The 21669-nt window shown below is 35.1% G+C and overlaps 1 protein-coding gene across 1 annotated transcript in view; it reads right to left on the bottom strand.

The window, feature by feature from the left end:
- The window catches only part of LOC140153311 (dual specificity mitogen-activated protein kinase kinase 5-like), a 99776-nt gene that overhangs the window by 38145 nt on the left and 39962 nt on the right, over positions 1–21669 (bottom strand). The window contains exons 12-15 of the mRNA XM_072176037.1: positions 19921–20002; positions 18030–18091; positions 17514–17562; positions 11354–11478 (exon numbers count right to left, since the gene is read on the bottom strand). Of these exons, the coding sequence (XP_072032138.1) occupies positions 11354–11478; positions 17514–17562; positions 18030–18091; positions 19921–20002 (318 nt within the window). The remainder of the gene's footprint in view (positions 1–11353; positions 11479–17513; positions 17563–18029; positions 18092–19920; positions 20003–21669) is intronic.

The following is a 21669-nucleotide window of genomic DNA, read 5'->3' as shown; positions in this document are numbered from 1 at the left end:
CCATACTTCTGTGTGCTGCCCCACAAGCCACCCTCCTTGTAGTGCAGGCCCATAGTTAAAACGTGTGTTCTATCTTTTCCTTCCTAGTATGTGCCGCCCGTCACAAGCCGCCCTCCTTGTTATAGGTCACCCTGTAGGCATATTACGGTACAGTTGTATCGCTCGTTTTACTTTTCCATCCCCTCTTTTCTCTTGGTTATAAATTTACCATGTGCCGCCTTTATGGGTGACTGACACGCGCTTTTTTCACAAGCCAGCCTCCTTGTACCGCTCTTCTTGTGAGTGCACACCATGTAAATACAAGTCTCCTACACCCTGGGAGGAAAAATCAGTGTTTCAAACGAGGAATCGTGCCAAAACGACTAAATTAAATACATTAGAAAAGGCTTAAACCCAACTATTAGGCCCTGATTCATATTTAATCCTCATTTAGGCCTTGACTAAACTTTCAAAATGTGTTACATTTCAGAAACACCAAGCTATTCGTAAGGTGGCGTAGGCTGCATGGGCTATAGGGTGATCTAGTCGGCATTTTTCTGGGAAAAATGCTGGACTCCATATATAATTTCTACAATGGATGTCTTCATCTGACCTTCAACTTGCAGAAAGGGTAAGTTTTGAAGAACTGAGTCGCTCTGGAGTCAGTGCACCCTTTGTATGTCGCCCCATAAGCCGCCCTCCTTGTATGTGCCACCCTGTAGGCCTAATAGTGCTCTCTCTCTCCTATTATTGCCTGATTACACACCACCCTACTTAAATGTGACACCAATATAGGTGATATGCGTAATTTTCTTTCTTCTTTTTCTTCAGGGTTCATACTTGATAAAATATTGGCCCATGGCCCTAGATGTATCCTATGGTAGCCGCAACCCCAGAGGTAAAAGTTCACAGGCTTTAAAAGCAAAAAACGTTCAACCTATTTACACAGTGTAGTGCAAAAGATGGCAATTGGGTAGTACCTGTATTTGCAATGATAACGGATTGGAACGACGCCAATAGTAAACACGTTCAACCTATTAACGCAGTGTAGTGCAAAAGATGGCATTTTGGTAGCTACCCTTATTTGCAATGATAACGGATTTGAACGTACGTCAATAACAAATACGTTGAACCTATTAACGCAGTGTAGTGCAAAAGATGGCATTTTGGTAGCTACTGTATTTGCAATGATAACGGATTTGAACGTACGTCAATAGCAAATAGTTTGATACTCACACTTTTTGATCTACTGTAGATAGTTTTATAATTACGCCCTGCTTTCAACTGAAGATACTTTTATTCTCGCACTCTGATATCTACTATAGAACTATAGATACTATCATACTCACACCCTGATATCTACTGATGAAGTTTTTATTCAATCTCTGCTTAAGTGAGTATAAAACTATCTACAATAGATAGCAGGATGCGAATAAAAACTATCTACTGTAGATATCAGGTGTAGATACCAGAGTGTTACTACAAAAGTAACTTCAGTAGATCGGAAAGTGTGAGTATAACATTATAGATAGCGGGTGTGAGTATAAAGGAGCTACAGTAGATTGCATGGTGTGAGTATAAAAGAATCTACAGTAGATAGCAAAGTGTGAGTATAAAACTATCTACAGTAGATTTCTGACCCCGTGATTCGTCGATTTATGTCTGCCATGAAATTCTTGGACGCCCAAGATGCAATCTTGGACGTACATGGTTAAGCGATATAATTTTAGGCGTGTTTTGTTACTATCGGCCACCCATACATTATTGTAATATTACGTAATAATTATTATGCGAATATTCGCAATAATTATTTAATATTCATAATGTTATATGCTAATATTCGCAATAACTTTGCGAATATTCGCAATGATTTTGCAAATATTTCAATAGCTTTTCTCAAGATCTAAAGTAGGCTTGGGGTCCATACGTGGTATAATGATGACCCATGACCCCTAGAAATTTCCTGGGGTAGCCCCGACCCCAGAGGTTAAAGGTCATGGGCTACAGGGACCAATATGGGTGAAATTTCAAACAGCTCTAGCTCAAGAACTACAGCGCCCTCAGGGTTCATACTGGGTAAAATGTTGCCCCATGGCCCCAGATGTATCCTATGGTAGACGCAACCCCAGAGGTCAAAGTTCACAGGCTTTAAAAGGCAAAAAACGTTCGACCTATTTACACAGTGTAGTGCAAAAGGTGGCATTTGGCTAGCTACCTGTATGTGCAATGATAACGGATTGGAGCGTACGTCATTAGTAAATACGTTCGACCTATGAACGCAGTGTCGGGCGCAGTGTAGTGCAAAAGATGGTATTTTGGTAGCTACCTGTATTTGCAATGATAACGGATTGGAACGTACGTCAATAGCAAATACGTCTGACCTATTAACACAGTGCAGTGCAAAAGATGGCATTTTGGTAGCTACCTTTATTTGCAATGATAACGGATTGGAACGTACGTCAAGAGCAACTAGAGGCAAATGATGGTCATAGACCACAAACCTAGGTGGGGCGTGTTGGTGTTGTGGAGGTATCTGACCCCTGCAAAATTTTCCAAAAATTTTCCCCTGGTCATGTTGTTTGTTGTCGCCGAGTTTGAGTCCCTTTCTCCTTACGGATGTCCAGAAAATGCAATTTTAAAATTTGACCCAGATGACCTTTGACCTGACCCCTGCAAAATGTTCAAAAATGTTTCCGTGGTCATCAAGTTTGTTGTCACCGAGTTTGAGTCCCGTACCCCTTACAGATGTCCAGAAAAGACATTTTAAGATTTGACCTCTATACGACCTTTGACCTGACCCCTGCAAAATGTTCCCTGATCATGAGATTTGTTGTCACTGAATTTGAGCCCCATACCCCTTGCAGGTATCCAGAAAGTGAATTCTAAGATTTAACCCCAGATAACCTTTGACCCAAAATGTTCCCCTGATCATTAAGTTTGTTGTCACCAAGTTTGAGCGCCGTACTCCTTACAGATGTACAGGAAATGCATTTCTAAAATTTCACATCTGCATGACCTTTGCCCTGACCCCTGCAAAACGTTCCCCTGGTCATGAGATTTGTCGTCACCGACTTTGAGCCCCATACCCCTTACAGATATCCAGATAATACAATTGTAGATTTTACCCCCTTAATGACCTTTGACCCCAATTCTGTATGCAAGTTATAGGCGTGTGGTATAGCCGATGCATGCAAATGACATCATTGTACTATATATAATATGTGACAGAAGAAGCAGTTTGAAGGTATTTGGTTAAATACCGGAAATGCCCTCTTAATGACCATTGACCTCAATTACATGTAGGAGGAGAAGCAATTTGAAGTTATTGTCAGAAAGAAGAAGAAAAAAGAAAGATTGGATAGCAAAACAGTACCTAGCTCGGGGTTGTAAACCCCCCAGATAGGTAAGAAAGATCGAATAGCAAAACAGTACCTAGCTCGGTCGGGGGGGGGGTTGTAAATCCCCAGCTAGGTAATCAACATGATCAATGCTCATCATCTGCACATTATTATAATATCCACAACAACCATGACAACCGCCAGTGAACTTCTGAATGGTGAAATCGGAGTAAGTGGCTGACATCACCTGCTTGGAGGTCAGTGAAATTAGAGTTGTGACTGGGTTGCAGCAAGCTGTGGTTTCATTACCCAATTGGGAATCAACTTCCAGCTGCAAGTCTGATTCTACTTTTGATCTCTGTTCTGACCATGCTCACTATATAGTATACTTCCATGATTATATGTGCAAGTGACATAGCATTTTGAATTTGTTACAGAGTATGAGTTTTTTGTACCCAAATTTGTCAAAGGTTATTCAATGAATATACAAATATATTGGGGTTCAAGAACTGGGCCATGATAGGTGAGTCTCTGTTGCCAGCGGAAGTACAACACGACTGATTCTAATACCTAGGTTTGTGTAAACCCACCTAGGTAATTAGTGTGCCATGTCTCTGATATCAGTATTAGGCCTATCTGTACACGATTTTTCAATTGGGACATTTTGTATAGGCCAACATGAATTTGTATTATTATTTTTTTTCATGATTCAGTGATATAGAGGGTATAAACACATTTTCCAAGTGAAAACTACTCCACTGGATATGCCATTATTTTCACATCAAAGACCCTGGGTCTAGATCGTTCATGTCATTGTACCCTGGCTGGGCTAGCAAGTATTTAGTAAACCTCAAAATTATGCTATTTGTCCCTGTCCCACAAAATGAGTACAAATTCAAAAAGACATACTACAAGTATGCCTGCAATTGCTGCAAAGCCATGATTTGTTAGCAAATATGTGCAATTTTGGAAAAGACATCTTTAAATTTTAGAAACCAAATCAAAAACCAATCTACAAATGTTTGGGGCACTGACTGAAAAGCTATTGAAGTAGCTACAGCAAAGAACAAATACTTGCAACAAGTTATTTTGTCCTTATTTTCAGAAAGCTGGACCACAGCACATAATTCCAAACTGTCACCCACAAGCATTAAATCACTTGAATCGGCTCAACAATTTGAGCATCATCATGATAATAGCTGCTGCAAACAAACATCAGATGTTAGACATGTTAAAGAATTACAAAACAAATTCCACTTTCCTCATAGCAGCTATCCCAGAGGTGCCATCAGTTATTTATGGTTTTACTAAACTTTCTTTGCAAGTCCCACGGAGACTGCCCACAATATTAACCCTCACAGGTTCTAACACACACTATTACCACAGAGGAACAGCCTCTAGTAAACAAAGGCAAAACAATTTTCCATGACATCAACTTGGGTTTCATACTTTAACCCTCTCTGAGTCTCTGTTGCCAGCGGAAGGAATGGACTAAAAAAGAATACCTAGGTGGGTGTAAACCCACCTAGGTAAATACGTTAGACCTATTGACACAGTGTAGTACTGGTAGCTATCTATATTAGCAAAGATAAAGGCTTAGAACGTGACGCCTTGATATAAAACTTATATAAAATTCCTTAAAAGGGGAATGTGTACGCATTTTGCTTTTTCTTTCTTGGCGCCCAATTGGGCGCTTTTTTTATTTGAGGTGCTATGACCTTGAGATATAAGAAATGAAAGCTTATAACAAGGGCTTCCACATCGTGGTAATCAAGTTTTTGTTTGAAGGCAGGGCAAGGGGGGGGAGATAACGGATATTATATTCGTGTTTGCCTAAACACAACAGTGCTTTCTCGTTATCTTTCTTTTTGTCTTTCACATCCTGCTATCTGATGTAGATAAATTTATAGTTATTACTTTTTATACTTCACCCTGATATCTACTGTAGATTATTTTTATTAACATCCTGCTATCTGATTTACTCAGACCACACTATCTATAATTTTATACTCTCACTTTGCTATCTACTGAAGACATTTTTGTAGTTACACCCTGGTATCTACTGAAAATGGTTTTCATACTCACACCCTGATATCTGCTGTTGATAGTCTTTATTCACTCTTTACTATCTACTTTGGAAGTTTTACTCTCACAAGCCTGCTATCCACTGGAGATAGTTTATACTCACACTTTGCTATCTACTGTAGATAATTGTATTATCATACACTGATATCTACTGAAGATAGCCTAATTTAATCTCACACTCTGATATCTAGGCCTACTATAGATACTTTCATACGGTTGATAGTTTTATTTAAACTTCGCTTATACTCACAGCCTGCTATCTACTGAAGATACTTTTATTTTCAAACTCTAATATCTACTATAAATACTCACACACCGATTTTTACTTGTTGGTAGTTTTTATTCGCCCTTTTAAATCTACTTTAGAATTTTTTGTACTCATACCCTGCTATCTTCTCTACATATTTTTATACGCACGCTTTGCTGTCTACTGTAGATATATTTACACTAACACCTTGTCATCTACTTAAGATTCTTTTATATACGCACACCCTGCCATGCATCTACTTAAGCTCGTTTTACACTCATACCCTGCTATCTTCTGAATATACTTTTATACTCACACTTTGCTATCTACTCTAGATAATTTTATAATCGCACCCTCATATCTACTGAAGATACTTTTATTCCCACACACTGATATCTGCTATATATAGGCCTACTATCATACTCATAACCTGATATCTACTGTTGATAGTTTTATTCACACTTTGCTATCTACTTTAGAAAGGTTTTTACTCACACACTATCTACTGTATATAGTTTTATGTTCACACTTTTGCACCAGCTATCTACTGTCGATAGTTTTATACTCAATAATTATTGCGAATATTCGCGAATATTCATAATAATTATTGTAATATTCGCAATAACATTGCGTAATATTCGCAATAATTATATGCGAATATTCGCAATAATCACACCACCAGTTTGATTATGTAGGCCTACTTATTAATGCAATCGGTGTTTCATGCTTCAAGGCGTCACGGTTCTATAACTTTATAGATAGTTTGATACTCACACTTTATTACCTACTGAAGATGTTTTATACTTGCATGTTGCAATCTACTGAAGATACTTTTATTCTCAAACCCTGATATCTACTCTAGATATGTCATCTACATCAGATTCTTTAATACGCATACCCTGTCATCTACTTTAGCTCGTTTTACACTCATACCCTGCTATCTACTGAAGATACATTTATACTCAAACTTTGCTATCTACTCTAGATAGTTTTATAATTACGCCCTCTAATCTACTGAAGATACTTTTATACTCACAGCCAACTACTGAAGATACTTTTATTCTCAAACTCTAATATCTACTATAAATACTCACACCCGATTTTTTACTTGTTGGGAGTTTTATTCACCCTTTGAAATCTACTTTAGAACGCTTTGTCCTCACACCCTGCTATCTACTCTACATATTTTTATACTCATGCTTTGCTGTCTACTGTAGATATATTTACACAGACACCTTGTCATCTACTTAAGATTCTTTTATACGCACACCCTTCCATCTACTTTAGCTCGTTTTACTCTCATACCCTGCTATCTTCTGAATATACTTTTATACTCACACTTTGCTATCTACTCTAGATAGTTTTATAATCACACCTACTATCTACTGAAGATACTTTTATTCCCACACACTGATATCTGCTATATATAGGCCTACTGTCATACTTATAACCTGATATCTACTGTTGATAGTTTTATTCATACTTTGCTATCTACTTTAGAAAGGTTTTTACTCACACACTATCTACTCTAGATAGTGGTATGTTCACACTTTGCACCAGCTATCTACTGTCGATAGTTTTTATACTCAATAATTATGTGCGAATATTCGCAATAATTATTGTAATATTTGCAATAACATTGCGAATATTCGCAATAACATTGCGAATATTCGCAATAATATTGCGAATATTCGCAATAATTATTGCGAATATTCGCAATAACATTGCTAATATTCGCAATAACATTGCGAATATTCGCAATAATTATTGCGAATATTCGCAATAATATTGCGAATATTCATAATAATTATTGCGAATATTCGCAATAATCACACCACCAGTTTGATTATGTAGGCCTACTTATTAATGCAATCGGTGTTTCATGCTGCGGCGTCACGGTTCTATAACTTTATAGATAGTTTGATACTCACACTTTATTACCTACTGAAGATAGTTTTATACTTGCATGTTGCAATCTACTGAAGATACTTTTATTCTCATACCCTGATATCTACTCTATAGATATGTCATCTACATCAGATTCTTTAATACGCATACCCTGTCATCTACTTTAGCTCGTTTTACACTCATACCCTGCTATCTACTGAAGATACATTTATACTCAAACTTTGCTATCTACTCTAGATAGTTTTATAATTACGCCTCTAATCTACTGAAGATACTTTTATACTCACAAGCAACTACTGAAGATACTTTTATTCTCAAACTCTAATATCTACTATAAATACTCACACCCCGATTTTTACTTGTTGGGAGTTTTATTCACCCTTTGAAATCTACTTTAGAACGTTTTGTACTCACACCCTGCTATCTACTCTACTTATTTTTATACTCATGCTTTGCTGTCTACTGTAGATATATTTACACAGACACCTTGTCATCTACTTAAGATTCTTTTATACGCACACCCTGCCATCTACTCTAGCTCGTTTTACACTCATACCCTGCTATCTTCTGAATATACTTTTATACTCACACTTTGCTATCTACTCTAGATAGTTTTATAATCACACCTACTATCTACTGAAGATACTTTTATTCCCACACACTGATATCTGCTATATATAGGCCTACTGTCATACTTATAACCTGATATCTACTGTTGATAGTTTTATTCATACTTTGCTATCTACTTTAGAAAGGTTTTTACTCACACACTATCTACTCTAGATAGTGGTATGTTCACACTTTGCACCAGCTATCTACTGTCGATAGTTTTATACTCAATAATTATTGCGAATATTCGCAATAATTATTGCGAATTCGCAATAATTATTGCGAATATTCATAATAATAATATGTAATATTCGCAATAATTATTGCGAACATTGCGAATATTCGCAATAACATTGCGAATATTCGCAATAACATTGCGTAATATTCGCAATAATATTGCGTAATATTCGCATAATAACATTGCGAATATTCGCAATAACATTGCGAATATTCGCAATATTATTGCGAATATTCGCAATAATTATTGCGAATATTCGCAATAATTATTGCGAATATTCGCAATAATTATTGCGAATATTCGCAATAATCACACCACCAGTTTGATTATGTAGGCCTACTTATTAATGCAATCGGTGTTTCATGCTTCAACGCCACGGTTCTATAACTTTATAGATAGTTTGATACTCACACTTTATTACCTACTGAAGATAGTTTTATACTTGCATGTTGCAATCTACTGAAGATACTTTTATTCTCATACCCTGATATCTACTCTAGATATGTCATCTACATCAGATTCTTTAACACGCATACCCTGTCATCTACTTTAGCTCGTTTTACACTCATACCCTGCTATCTACTGAAGATACATTTATACTCAAACTTTGCTATCTACTCTAGATAGTTTTATAATTACGCCTCTAATCTACTGAAGATACTTTTATACTCACAGCCAACTACTGAAGATACTTTTATTCTCAAACTCTAATATCTACTATAAATACTCACACCCGATTTTTTACTTGTTGGGAGTTTTATTCACCCTTTGAAATCTACTTTAGAACGCTTTTGTACTCACACCCTGCTATCTACTCTACATATTTTTATACTCATGCTTTGCTGTCTACTGTAGATATATTTACACAGACACCTTGTCATCTACTTAAGATTCTTTTATACGCATACCCTCTGGGCGATCTACTTTAGCTCGCTTTTACACTCATACCCTGCTATCTTCTGAATATACTTTTATACTCACACTTTGCTATCTACTCTAGATAGTTTTATAATCACACCTACTATCTACTGAAGATACTTTTATTCCCACACACTGATATCTGCTATATATAGGCCTACTGTCATACTTATAACCTGATATCTACTGTTGATAGTTTTATTCATACTTTGCTATCTACTTTAGAAAGGTTTTTACTCACACACTATCTACTCTAGATAGTGGTATGTTCACACTTTGCACCAGCTATCTACTGTCGATAGTTTTATACTCAATAATTATTGCGAATATTCGCAATAATTATTGCGAATATTCGCAATAATTATTGCGAATATTCATAACAATAATATTCGCAATATTGCGAATGTAACATTCATACATATGCGTAATATTCGCAATAACATTTGTAATATTCGCATAATATGTAATATTCGCAGCATAATATAATACGCAATAATATTGCTAATATTCGCAATAATTATTGCGAATATTCGCAATAACATTGCGAATATTCGCAATAATATGTAATATTCGCAATAACATTGCGAATATTCGCAATAACATTGCGTAATATTCGCATAATTATTGCGTAATATTCGCAATAATCACACCACCAGTTTGATTATGTAGGCCTACTTATTAATGCAATCGGTGTTTCATGCTTCGGCGCCACGGTTCTATAACTTTATAGATAGTTTGATACTCACACTTTATTACCTACTGAAGATAGTTTTATACTTGCATGTTGCAATCTACTGAAGATACTTTTATTCTCATACCCTGATATCTACTCTAGATATGTCATCTACATCAGATTCTTTAATACGCATACCCTGTCATCTACTTTAGCTCGTTTTACACTCATACCCTGCTATCTACTGAAGATACATTTATACTCAAACTTTGCTATCTACTCTAGATAGTTTTATAATTACGCCCTCTAATCTACTGAAGATACTTTTATACTCACAGCCAACTACTGAAGATACTTTTTATTCTCAATCTCTAATATCTACTATAAATACTCACACCCCGATTTTTACTTGTTGGGAGTTTTATTCACCCTTTGAAATCTACTTTAGAACGCTTTTGTACTCACACCCTGCTATCTACTCTACATATTTTTATACTCATGCTTTGCTGTCTACTGTAGATATATTTACACAGACACCTTGTCATCTACTTAAGATTCTTTTATACGCACACCTCTGATCTACTTTAGCTCGCTTTTACACTCATACCCTGCTATCTTCTGAATATACTTTTATACTCACACTTTGCTATCTACTCTAGATAGTTTTATAATCACACCTACTATCTACTGAAGATACTTTTATTCCCACACACTGATATCTGCTATATATAGGCCTACTGTCATACTTATAACCTGATATCTACTGTTGATAGTTTTATTCATACTTTGCTATCTACTTTAGAAAGGTTTTTACTCACACACTATCTACTCTAGATAGTGGTATGTTCACACTTTGCACCAGCTATCTACTGTCGATAGTTTTATACTCAATAATTATTGCGAATATTCGCATAATTATTGCGAATAATATTCGCAATAATTATTGCGAATATTCGCAATAACATTGCGTAATATTCGCAATAACATTGCGAATATTCGCAATATTATTAATAATATATTACAATAACATTGTAATATTCGCAATAACATTGCTAATATTCGCAATAACATTGCGAATATTCGCATAATTATTGCGTAATATTCAATAACATTGCGAATATTCGCAATAACATTGCTAATATTCGCATAATTATTGCGTAATATTCGCAATAATATTTCTAATTTTTTTTTTTTTTTTTTTTGGCACTAATATGCTTCCGCACTCTAGAGCATTTAATAGAGAAAATATCATAATAATCTGATCAAATACTTTTGATTTTGCTAAAAACAATTATATTTTGCCCAATTTTTTTTTGAAAAATAAGAAAATAAACAGCCAAACAAGCAATCATACTTACTGCCATATATGCATTGGTTCCTACATATGTCTTAGTGATGGAGTTAACAAGTTGAGCACTGACCCCAAAATCACATAACTTCACTTCCCCCTGGGTGTTAACTAAAATATTGGATGGCTTTACATCTGTAATAGACAAAATAATTACATTGTTGAGTAGTTATAATGTGTTCAAATATCCAAAAATCTTTCTGTGACAGCAGAGTGTTGTTAACATGTTGAATCATAAGTTACATGAAAATAGGCTTATGACTTACGCTGATGCTGATTATTTAAACAGAAATTGCACATTTTTTCTTCATAAAACAACAGTGACTAGTTTTATTTTACCAAGTTGTGGGAGACTCTCAATTTGTTAAATGTAATTCCTAGAGTTTATTTGCCTGAAATATAGAAATTATGTTTAATGATAGACCAATGAAAGTCAATTGCTGCAAAATAGTGGTGTGTTAAAAAAGTTTGCTTTGTTATAAATCCACATATTTATACATCATTATTAACTATTTCATGAAAGTTACAAAAACACAGCATTGACCAGTTTGGTTAGTTTTTCATTCTACACTTGCCCAAATTTGATATTATCTGGTACTTAGCTCAACAAAAAGGAGTTACTAATGCAACATAAGCAAACAAGTTACAAAAATGAATGAATGAATGAAAAAAAAAACTTAACATTAAAACTATATGAATATCCTCTTTTGCAAAATTCTTGTTTAAGCTAGCAAGGCATTTTGGGCCACTTTCTGTGACACTTTGTTTAAATGGGCTACTTTTTAAAATCCAGCATATTCATTCAATTCATTCAAATTTTGTCTCTGTTTTTTAAAATATTCATTCAATAAGTTCTTCTTATCTTTATTTCATATTACTGCAAAATTCATAACATCATGGAAGAATATGAACCATGATGACCAGATTTTAAGTTCACTTATTTTTATTGTTGTTGTTAAGGCTTTAATAAAATCACACTTTGCTTGTTATATCCAAGTTGACAAGATCTGGCAACATGGTTTAAGGCAAAGTTGTGTCCATATTTAGCGGGTTGTATAAATATGTCAACGCAAATAACACAACATAAAGGCTAACACTACCCTCTATACATATTGTTGTTGCAAAACCTTAAGCTCTATTCCTAAAATAATATTATTTTCTGAAATTGTAAAGAGACTCTTGGATTCTCTATTTTTCCTACTACCCCTTACATACCTCTTGATACAACTAAAACTGTATTATGTTTTGATACTGCCAGGACAATATTTTATCCAATTTTCTAATATTTTCTGATTATTTTGCTTTTCTAGGCAACTATGCAAATGTACTTGCTTAGATGGAATTGAACATACTAAATACTGTTAAAGATAACTAATAAATTGAACTTGGTCAATGGTGTAATCATGATGTGCTATTAGATATATATTTGAAACACTATGGGTGTATGTGTGCGAAGGGTTAACAAAAGAAAGGAAAACATGCAGGGGTAACCAATAATATTATAGGCAAAGCTATCCATTGTGCTAAATTCAAAATGTTAAAGCTATTTCTTTCTGCATACACAGGATTGAGCTAGATTTTGGAGCCAATCTGGTGACATTTCCTTCAGCCACACAGTTCTTTGTTCCCTTTCATTATCTCAGTGTTACCCTGTTTTTTTATAGTCCCTGCCAATAAAACTTGACAAGTTCTAGAAGGCAAACATTCAACTTTACACAAAATACAGATTCAAACAAAACCCAAACTTGCCTACAACCAAAATCACTACCAGCATCTAAGGGAAGTGTACTTTCAGGACTGACTCCGCTACTCAAGTTTTATAAGCGAGGTATTAAAAACATAGCATACAAGAAATCTGCCTGTAAGCAAACATATCGCTGACAATTGTGTTATGTGATCACACGCTTGTTATTGATGCTGGCAATGTTTCATAAGCCTTGCAATATGGCCTTTTCATAGTCATATCAAAAGCTTTCACATTAAGAAATGTTAGTTGAACACCCCATACTTGCTTCAGCATAGGTCTATGAACTGTGTCCCTTTTCATGCCAGTATCAGCAGAATCAATCTTATATGGTGAAGATATCAGTATTTTCAATCACAAATTGTTTCTGTCATCAAATAGTATGAACAATTCAACTTATTTCCCTAGAATACATATGATTGATTTGTTGCTAGTCCCCGCTTCATATCCTGTCACTAGTTGTGACTGACAAGAGATTTGTTTGTTTCATCTTGTTTGTAACATCAAGGGATGGCCATATCTAGTCTTCCACTGCTGTTATGAAAATAACTGAATGAAAGATTCAAGTATCTTTCAAAAAAAAGGTACATTGGTTTGAAACAAAGGTGGGATTGGCTGCCTTTTTCATAAATACATAGGGAATACTCTATGTAAATATACAATATAAATCAATCAGATATGTGAATGACATACTTGCAAATATATTAACTGGTGAAATTAATGCTTTGCGTACCAACCCAGAATATTTTTAGTGAAATATTATATGAATTGAGACCCTGTGGCGACCATGGTCGCTCCACTTTTTGCAAATTAACCCCATTTAAAAAAAAATTTTAGCTTAAAATTTGCCAATTGTCACATGTTTCGCTCCTTTGGCTACCCCATTTGTTGTCACCTTGCTATGCGCCTGAGGCATGATGAGACACACAAAATATCACCTCTTGAAGAGGTGTATCAACAAAATGGCTAATTCCTTATAGAATGGAGCCAGAGACGCAGATGAGCCCAAAGCCATTATAGGGGTAAATGAATGTGTTGCCCGATTCATTCAAATCCAATATTTTTCTGTGTAGAGCTTCTTTTATAAAGGCTCACAAAAAAAATCATGGAAAAATAGAACATGCCTTATGTGTAATGTTCTGAATGCAACATACTACCCTATCTTAAAAACTCTTTATCAAGGTCAATAGCTTATTTTAAAAGCTATAATAATTTCAAACCCATTAGACTGAGAAACCATGCATGCATGTACTCATTACACATAAGAAAACAGAGAGCAATTACTTAGTCTACCTGGATCCTGCTTACACAAACTTACAGTATTACCACCAGCTATCTGTTGAACTTGACAAGTCTGCTAAAGGGTTTCATTCAATTGATGTAGAGCTATGGTATGTGCATACAACACAATTTGGATTCTGGTTGATCTGGACCCATGTATACCCATCCTAAGATTTGATATGGATCTTTATCATACCATCAAGTAGTTTCTAGTGTTTTCATTGAACAAGAAGAAAAAATAGCAAAATAACAACATCTACACTCAATGTAAAAATTTATTTTTGTTATCGCAGAAAAAAATTGTGAATTCCCACTTTCCCAAATTCCATTTTTTTTCTGCATGGAAAGTGTGTTCTCTGGGGAATGAAAATCAGGTTTGACTAACAATTTCAAAAAATGTATGTTTTTTTTTCTTAGGCATCACTGTGCATAAAATTCTTTTGCCAGTGTGAATCCATCTGCATTCAAAAGAAATTAAAGAACTGTATGAACACCCCTATAACAGACATGGCAAGTCTTGTCTATTAATTCCCTATAATGAAATTTGTGACACTTCATATAATCTCTTACAAAATCCCTAGCTTTAAAATGAAACACTTCCATCAATTTGGAGAAATTATTATTTATGCAAAATACGAGTATAATAATACTGCAGTGACAATCAAGAGTTGGGTGAACCCACAAGATAGAATGGCTGTGTGTCTGTATGGAGAGTATCCATATCACAGCATGTTTTTGTTGTAAGAGTTAATGGGTGAACTCACAAGATAGAATGGCTGTGTGTCCATGAGGCTGTATAGAGAGTATCCATATCACAGCATGTTTGTTTTGTAACACTTTGTTTTTAATCACACCACTGCACTTAGGCACAAATCACATTGCATTCTCTCTTTCAGGTATCAGAGTGTTTATCCAAGACATCAAGTAATTAAATGCTGGTCAGGTATATATCATTTGACTGCTAAGTCAAGTACTTTCAACACTCTTTACAATTTAGTGCAATGGGGTATGTTAGGGAACAAGTCAGCTGAGCTTCTGCTCCGGGTCACATTAGGAGCATGTTGGCAGAAACATAAACAATGCGGAGGGGAAAGACTTTAGCAGGCTACAGAAATTTATACCATTATTATTTCCTGAATCTTGCATCTATACTTTTTGTACATAATAGAATTGCCACGATAGAATGGTGATTGGTGAAGTATCTGCAGTATGGAGAGTGTAGAGCATCCATATCACAGCATGCTTTTGTTGTAACCGTTTGTTTTTAATCACACCACTGCACTTAGGCACAAATCACATTGCATTCTCTTTTTCAGGTTCAGAGTGTTTATACAAGACATCAAGTAATTAAATACTGGTCAGGTATATATGATTTGACTGCTAAGTCAAGTACTTCAACACTCTTTTTGGGAACAAGTCAGCCGAGCTTCAGCTGCAGGCTACATTCTTGAAGCATGTTCATAGAAATATATACAATGGGGAGGAGAAGGAGAAAGACATCAATACAATTATGTTTCCTGAGTCTTGTTCAACTATTTCACCACTAAGACAGTAGCATCATTTGCATACTCAGGAACACAGTTAATACTATTCCGTACTAATCACTCAAATCGTGTTCTTCAGAATCAATGTTTTTTCTTCATCAGAAATGTAAATATACCAAGTGGTGAGCCTATGGGGGCAAATGCTCCACTCAAACCTGCAAAATAAGCCTATTTTAGCCACATTTGTCTTCAAGCCCCCCCCCCAAAAAAGCTTAAGAATCACCAAATAGATTCAACTGGCTTGTAGATAAATAAATATAAATTATTGATAATTTGTGTCACTAGTTTTTCAGCTTTTCCTTGTTAAAAAGCACTCATATCAAAGCACTATATTATTTGACTTTCTTCACTTAAGAGTGTATTCACAATAAGTGATATAAAAATAAAAAATGCAACAGTGCTCTGAATAAAATATTTGAATGGCATACATTTCAAACTATGAATTGTAGGTCTATGATGTGCTCCTTTAAGAGAACCCAATCAAATGAAGCAAGTTTAATATGTGCAAGTGTTCAATCTACCAATTATCTGCACCAAATCAACACCTCACACACTCAATTAATTTAGATAATTTCTTACGGGAAGAAGTGTTGTTGGTGAAGATTAAACCAAACCCTGTTTCCCTTTAAATTGGATAGGAGCTAGTTGGGGATGACCCAGAGGCAAACAAGCTAATATAAATAGCAATAATTTGCATGCATGGAAGCTAGATGATTGTATCTCGGAGAAGATTTCAGGTAGGTTTGGATTATTACCACGCTAGATGCAGCCGCAGTGGTAGCAATATCACTGAGGAGATTGTCTCCATACATCTTTAAAGCAGTGAGATTGCATTTTGCCCAGATCTGTGATTTATTATTGATTCATAGATATAGATTGTGCAACAAATTGTTTATGCTCAGATTTTGTTTCAATTTGGAAGATAATTAATTCAAAAGACAGTATTTGTTAGTCAATATAATTATAGTAAATGTTCCCCTACTTGTTGTGTTTTAACTAAAAACATGAGCTACAAAAGTTAACAATCAATGCATTCCATTTGCTATGCTAATGTCTTACTCTATTGTATTGTCTGATTTATAATACATCTATGCATTGCACCACAGATCCTGGAAACCAGGATCCCTAATTGCACGTACTATATTACAATTTACAGATTACCATTTGTCAAGTTTATCCTTGAAGCCGATATCTTAATTGTTTTGTGAATTTCCCCCAGACGTCAATTAGCACTGTTGGTGGCCTAATGGTTAGGGCACAACCATCATAATTAAAAGGTTGGGGGTTCGAGCCCCACCATGGCCTTGGGCAAGACGGCTTAATTCCCAATTGCTTTACTCCACCCAGCTGTAAAATGGGGAGCTGCTGGGGGTAATCACAATCTAAGTCGGTCGAGAGTGCCTACGCATCAGTTGCAGACTTGTTGAAGCGAAAATGATTCTGATATATCATAATGGCAGCGGAATAATTGTTGAAGTGTGCTTGTACTTGGGTGTAGCGCACATTAAACCACCAACATTTATTCATTTATTTATTTATCATGATATTTCCTGCCGACACTTGTTACCAGTTTCACCATTTACAACTAGAATCTTACTTACCTCTGTGCATAATTTTCAGACTCCATAAGTAATTAAGACCTTTAACAACCTGTAAGAAAATATAAAAAAAAAGGAAAAAAGAAAAAGTAAAATTACTTAGCTACATTCCAAAATATATGATTAACTCAAACATTATCCACAACCAGTTTTCTCTTTACTACTTTTGAGTGAACAGGTATTTTCACAAGGTAATTCACATTGCTTGGTCTCCATTTTCCTTCCATAGGTATAATTTTAGTGATGTACTGAACACTGCCTCTAGGTACAATTAATCATAAATGACTGCCTACGATACCTTTCAAATGCAATGTTATCCCTAAAGTGTTAGACCATCAATACACATCACTTATGGGAATTTACTTCATTTGTCAATTTCTGTTTTGTAGACTATTGTCCCAGGTAGCATAATATTTCAGTAGCGGTAGAAGATATGAGTACACAAAGGCCTAATCAGATTTGTCTTATTTTTCTTTCTTTTTAGCTTCCCTTGTTCCCACATATCTCCAATTTACTTACAGGCACAGCTATTCTTCCTAAGATTTGTTCTGGTATACATTTATACATTTCCAAAGAGCCACCTGTCAACAAACATACAATATTGAACATTACCAACAATGTATATACATGTATATCAAACTTAATCAAAACATTCATTAATAGTTAGGAAATGTGTTAATGATCGAATACCAAACTACAATTCTGAGTACTACTACAATGTATAGCTGTGGGGCAAAGTCTGATTACCCTACTTTTGACAGCACTCACTGGGAAATATCAACAAAAATACAAAATATATTACCAAAATATAATTTGCCATATATGGCCCTCTTAATATGAATAATACATAGTATTATTCCCCACATGCAGCAGGTACTGAGCCTAAAGACACCTTCCCCTTTTCCCCCAGTGAAATTTATAATCAGTTGAATATTTCCATGTCTGCATGAAATTTCTCAGACAGGTCTTTCTTGTTATCAAATATTTAGCCACTTCTTTTTAACCGCTAACAAAGACACATTTCTACAAGTTAGTTTACAATGTACAATGCAATCTATCACAGCTTGTCAACGGGCACACTGCCTGTATAACTGCTTAGAGTTTGAGCAGAGACATAATCCTCATTTCGCAAAATTGTTGTATAATAAAAAATTATTTGATTCAGCTCAAATTTGATGTAAATACTTTAATTCAGATTATTAAATTTTAAAAATGTGAATTATTGTTTTCTATAGCATTAATTTTTCATACAAATCCAGGGAATGGTTTACTTACGATGTCTTTGAACTCATAAAAAATATTGACATTTAGACAAAAAGGAATTACAAGCAGAAATCACACCAAAATGTTCATAATGATAAATATTCTGACATTTTATTATCCCCTTTCATCTTGAGATTCACTCACAATGGAAAATATGACAAAGATGGATTAATTTTTGATGCAAATTCACTATCAGATGAAATCACATCTATATAATCCATCCTTTTAGAGCGAGAATAAATGGTGTTTCTTTATAATAAAATATCAAATAATTTACAGCCATATGAAAGACATAAATTAACTATTACATATTGAAAAATATGAACAGATAACAAGGTATTTTTCCAGGTACTTATTCCAAGTTGAAGGTCTGGTGACTGAATTTGAAACTCTAGTTGCTTGTCAAAATATTTAACCTTACCCTTAAGAATCTTGTATCTCCAGCAGATACGATTCTGGAGTGTTGTGACCTTTTGATCTTTGACCTAATTACAAACTTGTAGATTCCCGATTGAATGTCAGTGTATTAATTTACAAAAACATGGTGAATATTTTTTTTCTATAGTCTTTTTACTCTTGAAGCACCTGTTTTGTTTGCACATCTATGTCTTTAAACGTGTTTGTGTATACCAACGCTTTGAACGATCATGATTTGTAGCTGCGCCCAATAAAATATGCAATGATGTCACTGACTCGCCAAGATTTAAAATACAATAGCAGTTTTACTATAGGGTAAGGATATACCGACTGACGTGAGTATAGTCCCACCCGCTTTTGGGTGAACATTTTTCAAAATTGGGGGTGGGACTATACTCAATTTCAAAAAAAAATAAATAAATAAATAAAAAATTTTTAAGTTTTTTATTTTTTCGGTTTGGTAGTGTCCCTAGACCTAGACCTAAATGCTAGGATCATTCATGGTTGACCTAAAAAAAAAAAAAAAAAAAAAAAAAAAAAAAAAAAAAATTTCAAGATATTTTGTATTTTTAATATGAAAATTGATAATTTGTATTCATGTCATAGTCTATTAATGATTTCAAAATGCATTGAATTTTAATTTCTGAAATTTTTCGAAAATTTGGGGGTGGGACTTTACTCGAAGGTGGGACTATACTCGGCGTCAGTACGGTAATAGAAGTAAGCTTACCATCCATGAACTCTGTGCATATTGATATTCTGTTTTCTGTGAAAAAGGCACCATAGAATCCTATAATTTCTTGTGAATCACACTGAAACAAGATAGAAAGAAACAAATACACAAGAATTAATATAAATTGTGTGCATCAGGAACTTACCTACCAATGTCCACATTATGTTTTTTGAATGGAAATGATCAAATTTAACAGCAAAAGAAAACACATACCATACAAACTTTAAAGGGTGTGTCACCTAAAGCATATCACCTTAACCCTAACCTGACTGAAACTCACTAAAGCTCACAATGAAAAGCACTGCACATGCATGCATTCCATATGATGCCATGACACCATCAGCCCAAGTCATATATACCCATGGAATCGCTAACCGGGTCAGCAAAACCCCCACGGCCAAAAGTCGATGATCTTCTGCGTGGCATGCGAGGGGTCCGAGGTTTGGATCACGGGGGTACCAAGTGACTTCTTTATTCATCTTGCCTTCTTTTATGTTTCTTCTTCCCCTTCCGATAGCCAGAAAACCATGGGCTGGTTAGGTTCAGTTAACATGTTTTTCCTAGATTTACGCCTTCTTAACCCTAACCCAACTGAAACTCACTATGAAAACCTGGAACATGCAAGCATTCCAAATGATGCCATGACGCCATCAGCCGAAGGTCGGTGATCTTCTCTGTGTGGCATGCGAGGGGTCCGAGGTTCGAATCCCGGTAATTCTAATGACTAATTCCAGTCTTATATACACACAGAAGCGCTGGCTGTGCCAGCAAAACCCCAGTGGATACAGGTCGGTGATCTTCTGCGTGGCATGTGAGGGGTCCGAGGTTCGAATCCCGGTAATTCTAATGACTAATTCCAGTATTTTCTATGGTGGACTTTGGTATTTTGAGGAAAAGTTGTAACAAATTGCCAAACAAACTATATCATCAGTAGTTAACAGTGGACATATGATATGAAATGGTCATTTTTGGACTTCACCCCTACAAGCCTGCTGGAAACACTTTATTGTGCTTTCTGTTCATAAACAGTATTAGTATTCTCATAATAGTATTAAAAATTGCTTACTGAAAGGCTTTTATTGGTTTATTCACAGTGTAGCCTAATATCTTATAAATCTGTAACTATGACATAGGTGGGTCAGTGTCCTCATTGACACCTGCGCTAGCTATGCACACATTTCCGCTTTATTATTCACCAATATTCTGTAGCTAGTAGGTACTTTCCATGAATAACATTTATTGCTATTAGAGATACAGACTTGTATAAATAATAATTGATACCTGTTGGCAACAAATCCTGATGTCACCACTTAGGTAGTACTACACCCCTGATTAACTTTGTGACTAATTTTGCATTTTCTCAAAAATAACTACACACTGGTAACAAAGTTATATATATTATAGGGGCAATGAATCCAATTCACTGAAATTTCAGTGATTCAAGACAAGTGGTTCATTAAAATGTTAAGAAATGAGGTACATTCTAGCGGTACCTCTTTTCTATAGTAAAATAACGTATCGCTTGTCTTGAGTCACTGAAATTCCAGTGCAGTAACTGGATTCCTTGCTCCTATAATATACAAAACTTTTGTTACCAGTGTGTTATTATTTTTTGGGAAAAATCCAAAAAATTTCACAAATTTATCAATGGGTGTAGTACCACCTTAAAATGTGTACACATGATCGATCAATTTCGCTAAAATAGGGGTTATTTTAAAACTATGTTCATGAACATAAAATCACTCG

This window comes from Amphiura filiformis, chromosome 5, assembly GCF_039555335.1.
Source record: "Amphiura filiformis chromosome 5, Afil_fr2py, whole genome shotgun sequence".
NCBI lineage: Eukaryota > Metazoa > Echinodermata > Ophiuroidea > Amphilepidida > Amphiuridae > Amphiura > Amphiura filiformis.
This window is presented reverse-complemented; position numbering and strand designations above follow the sequence as displayed.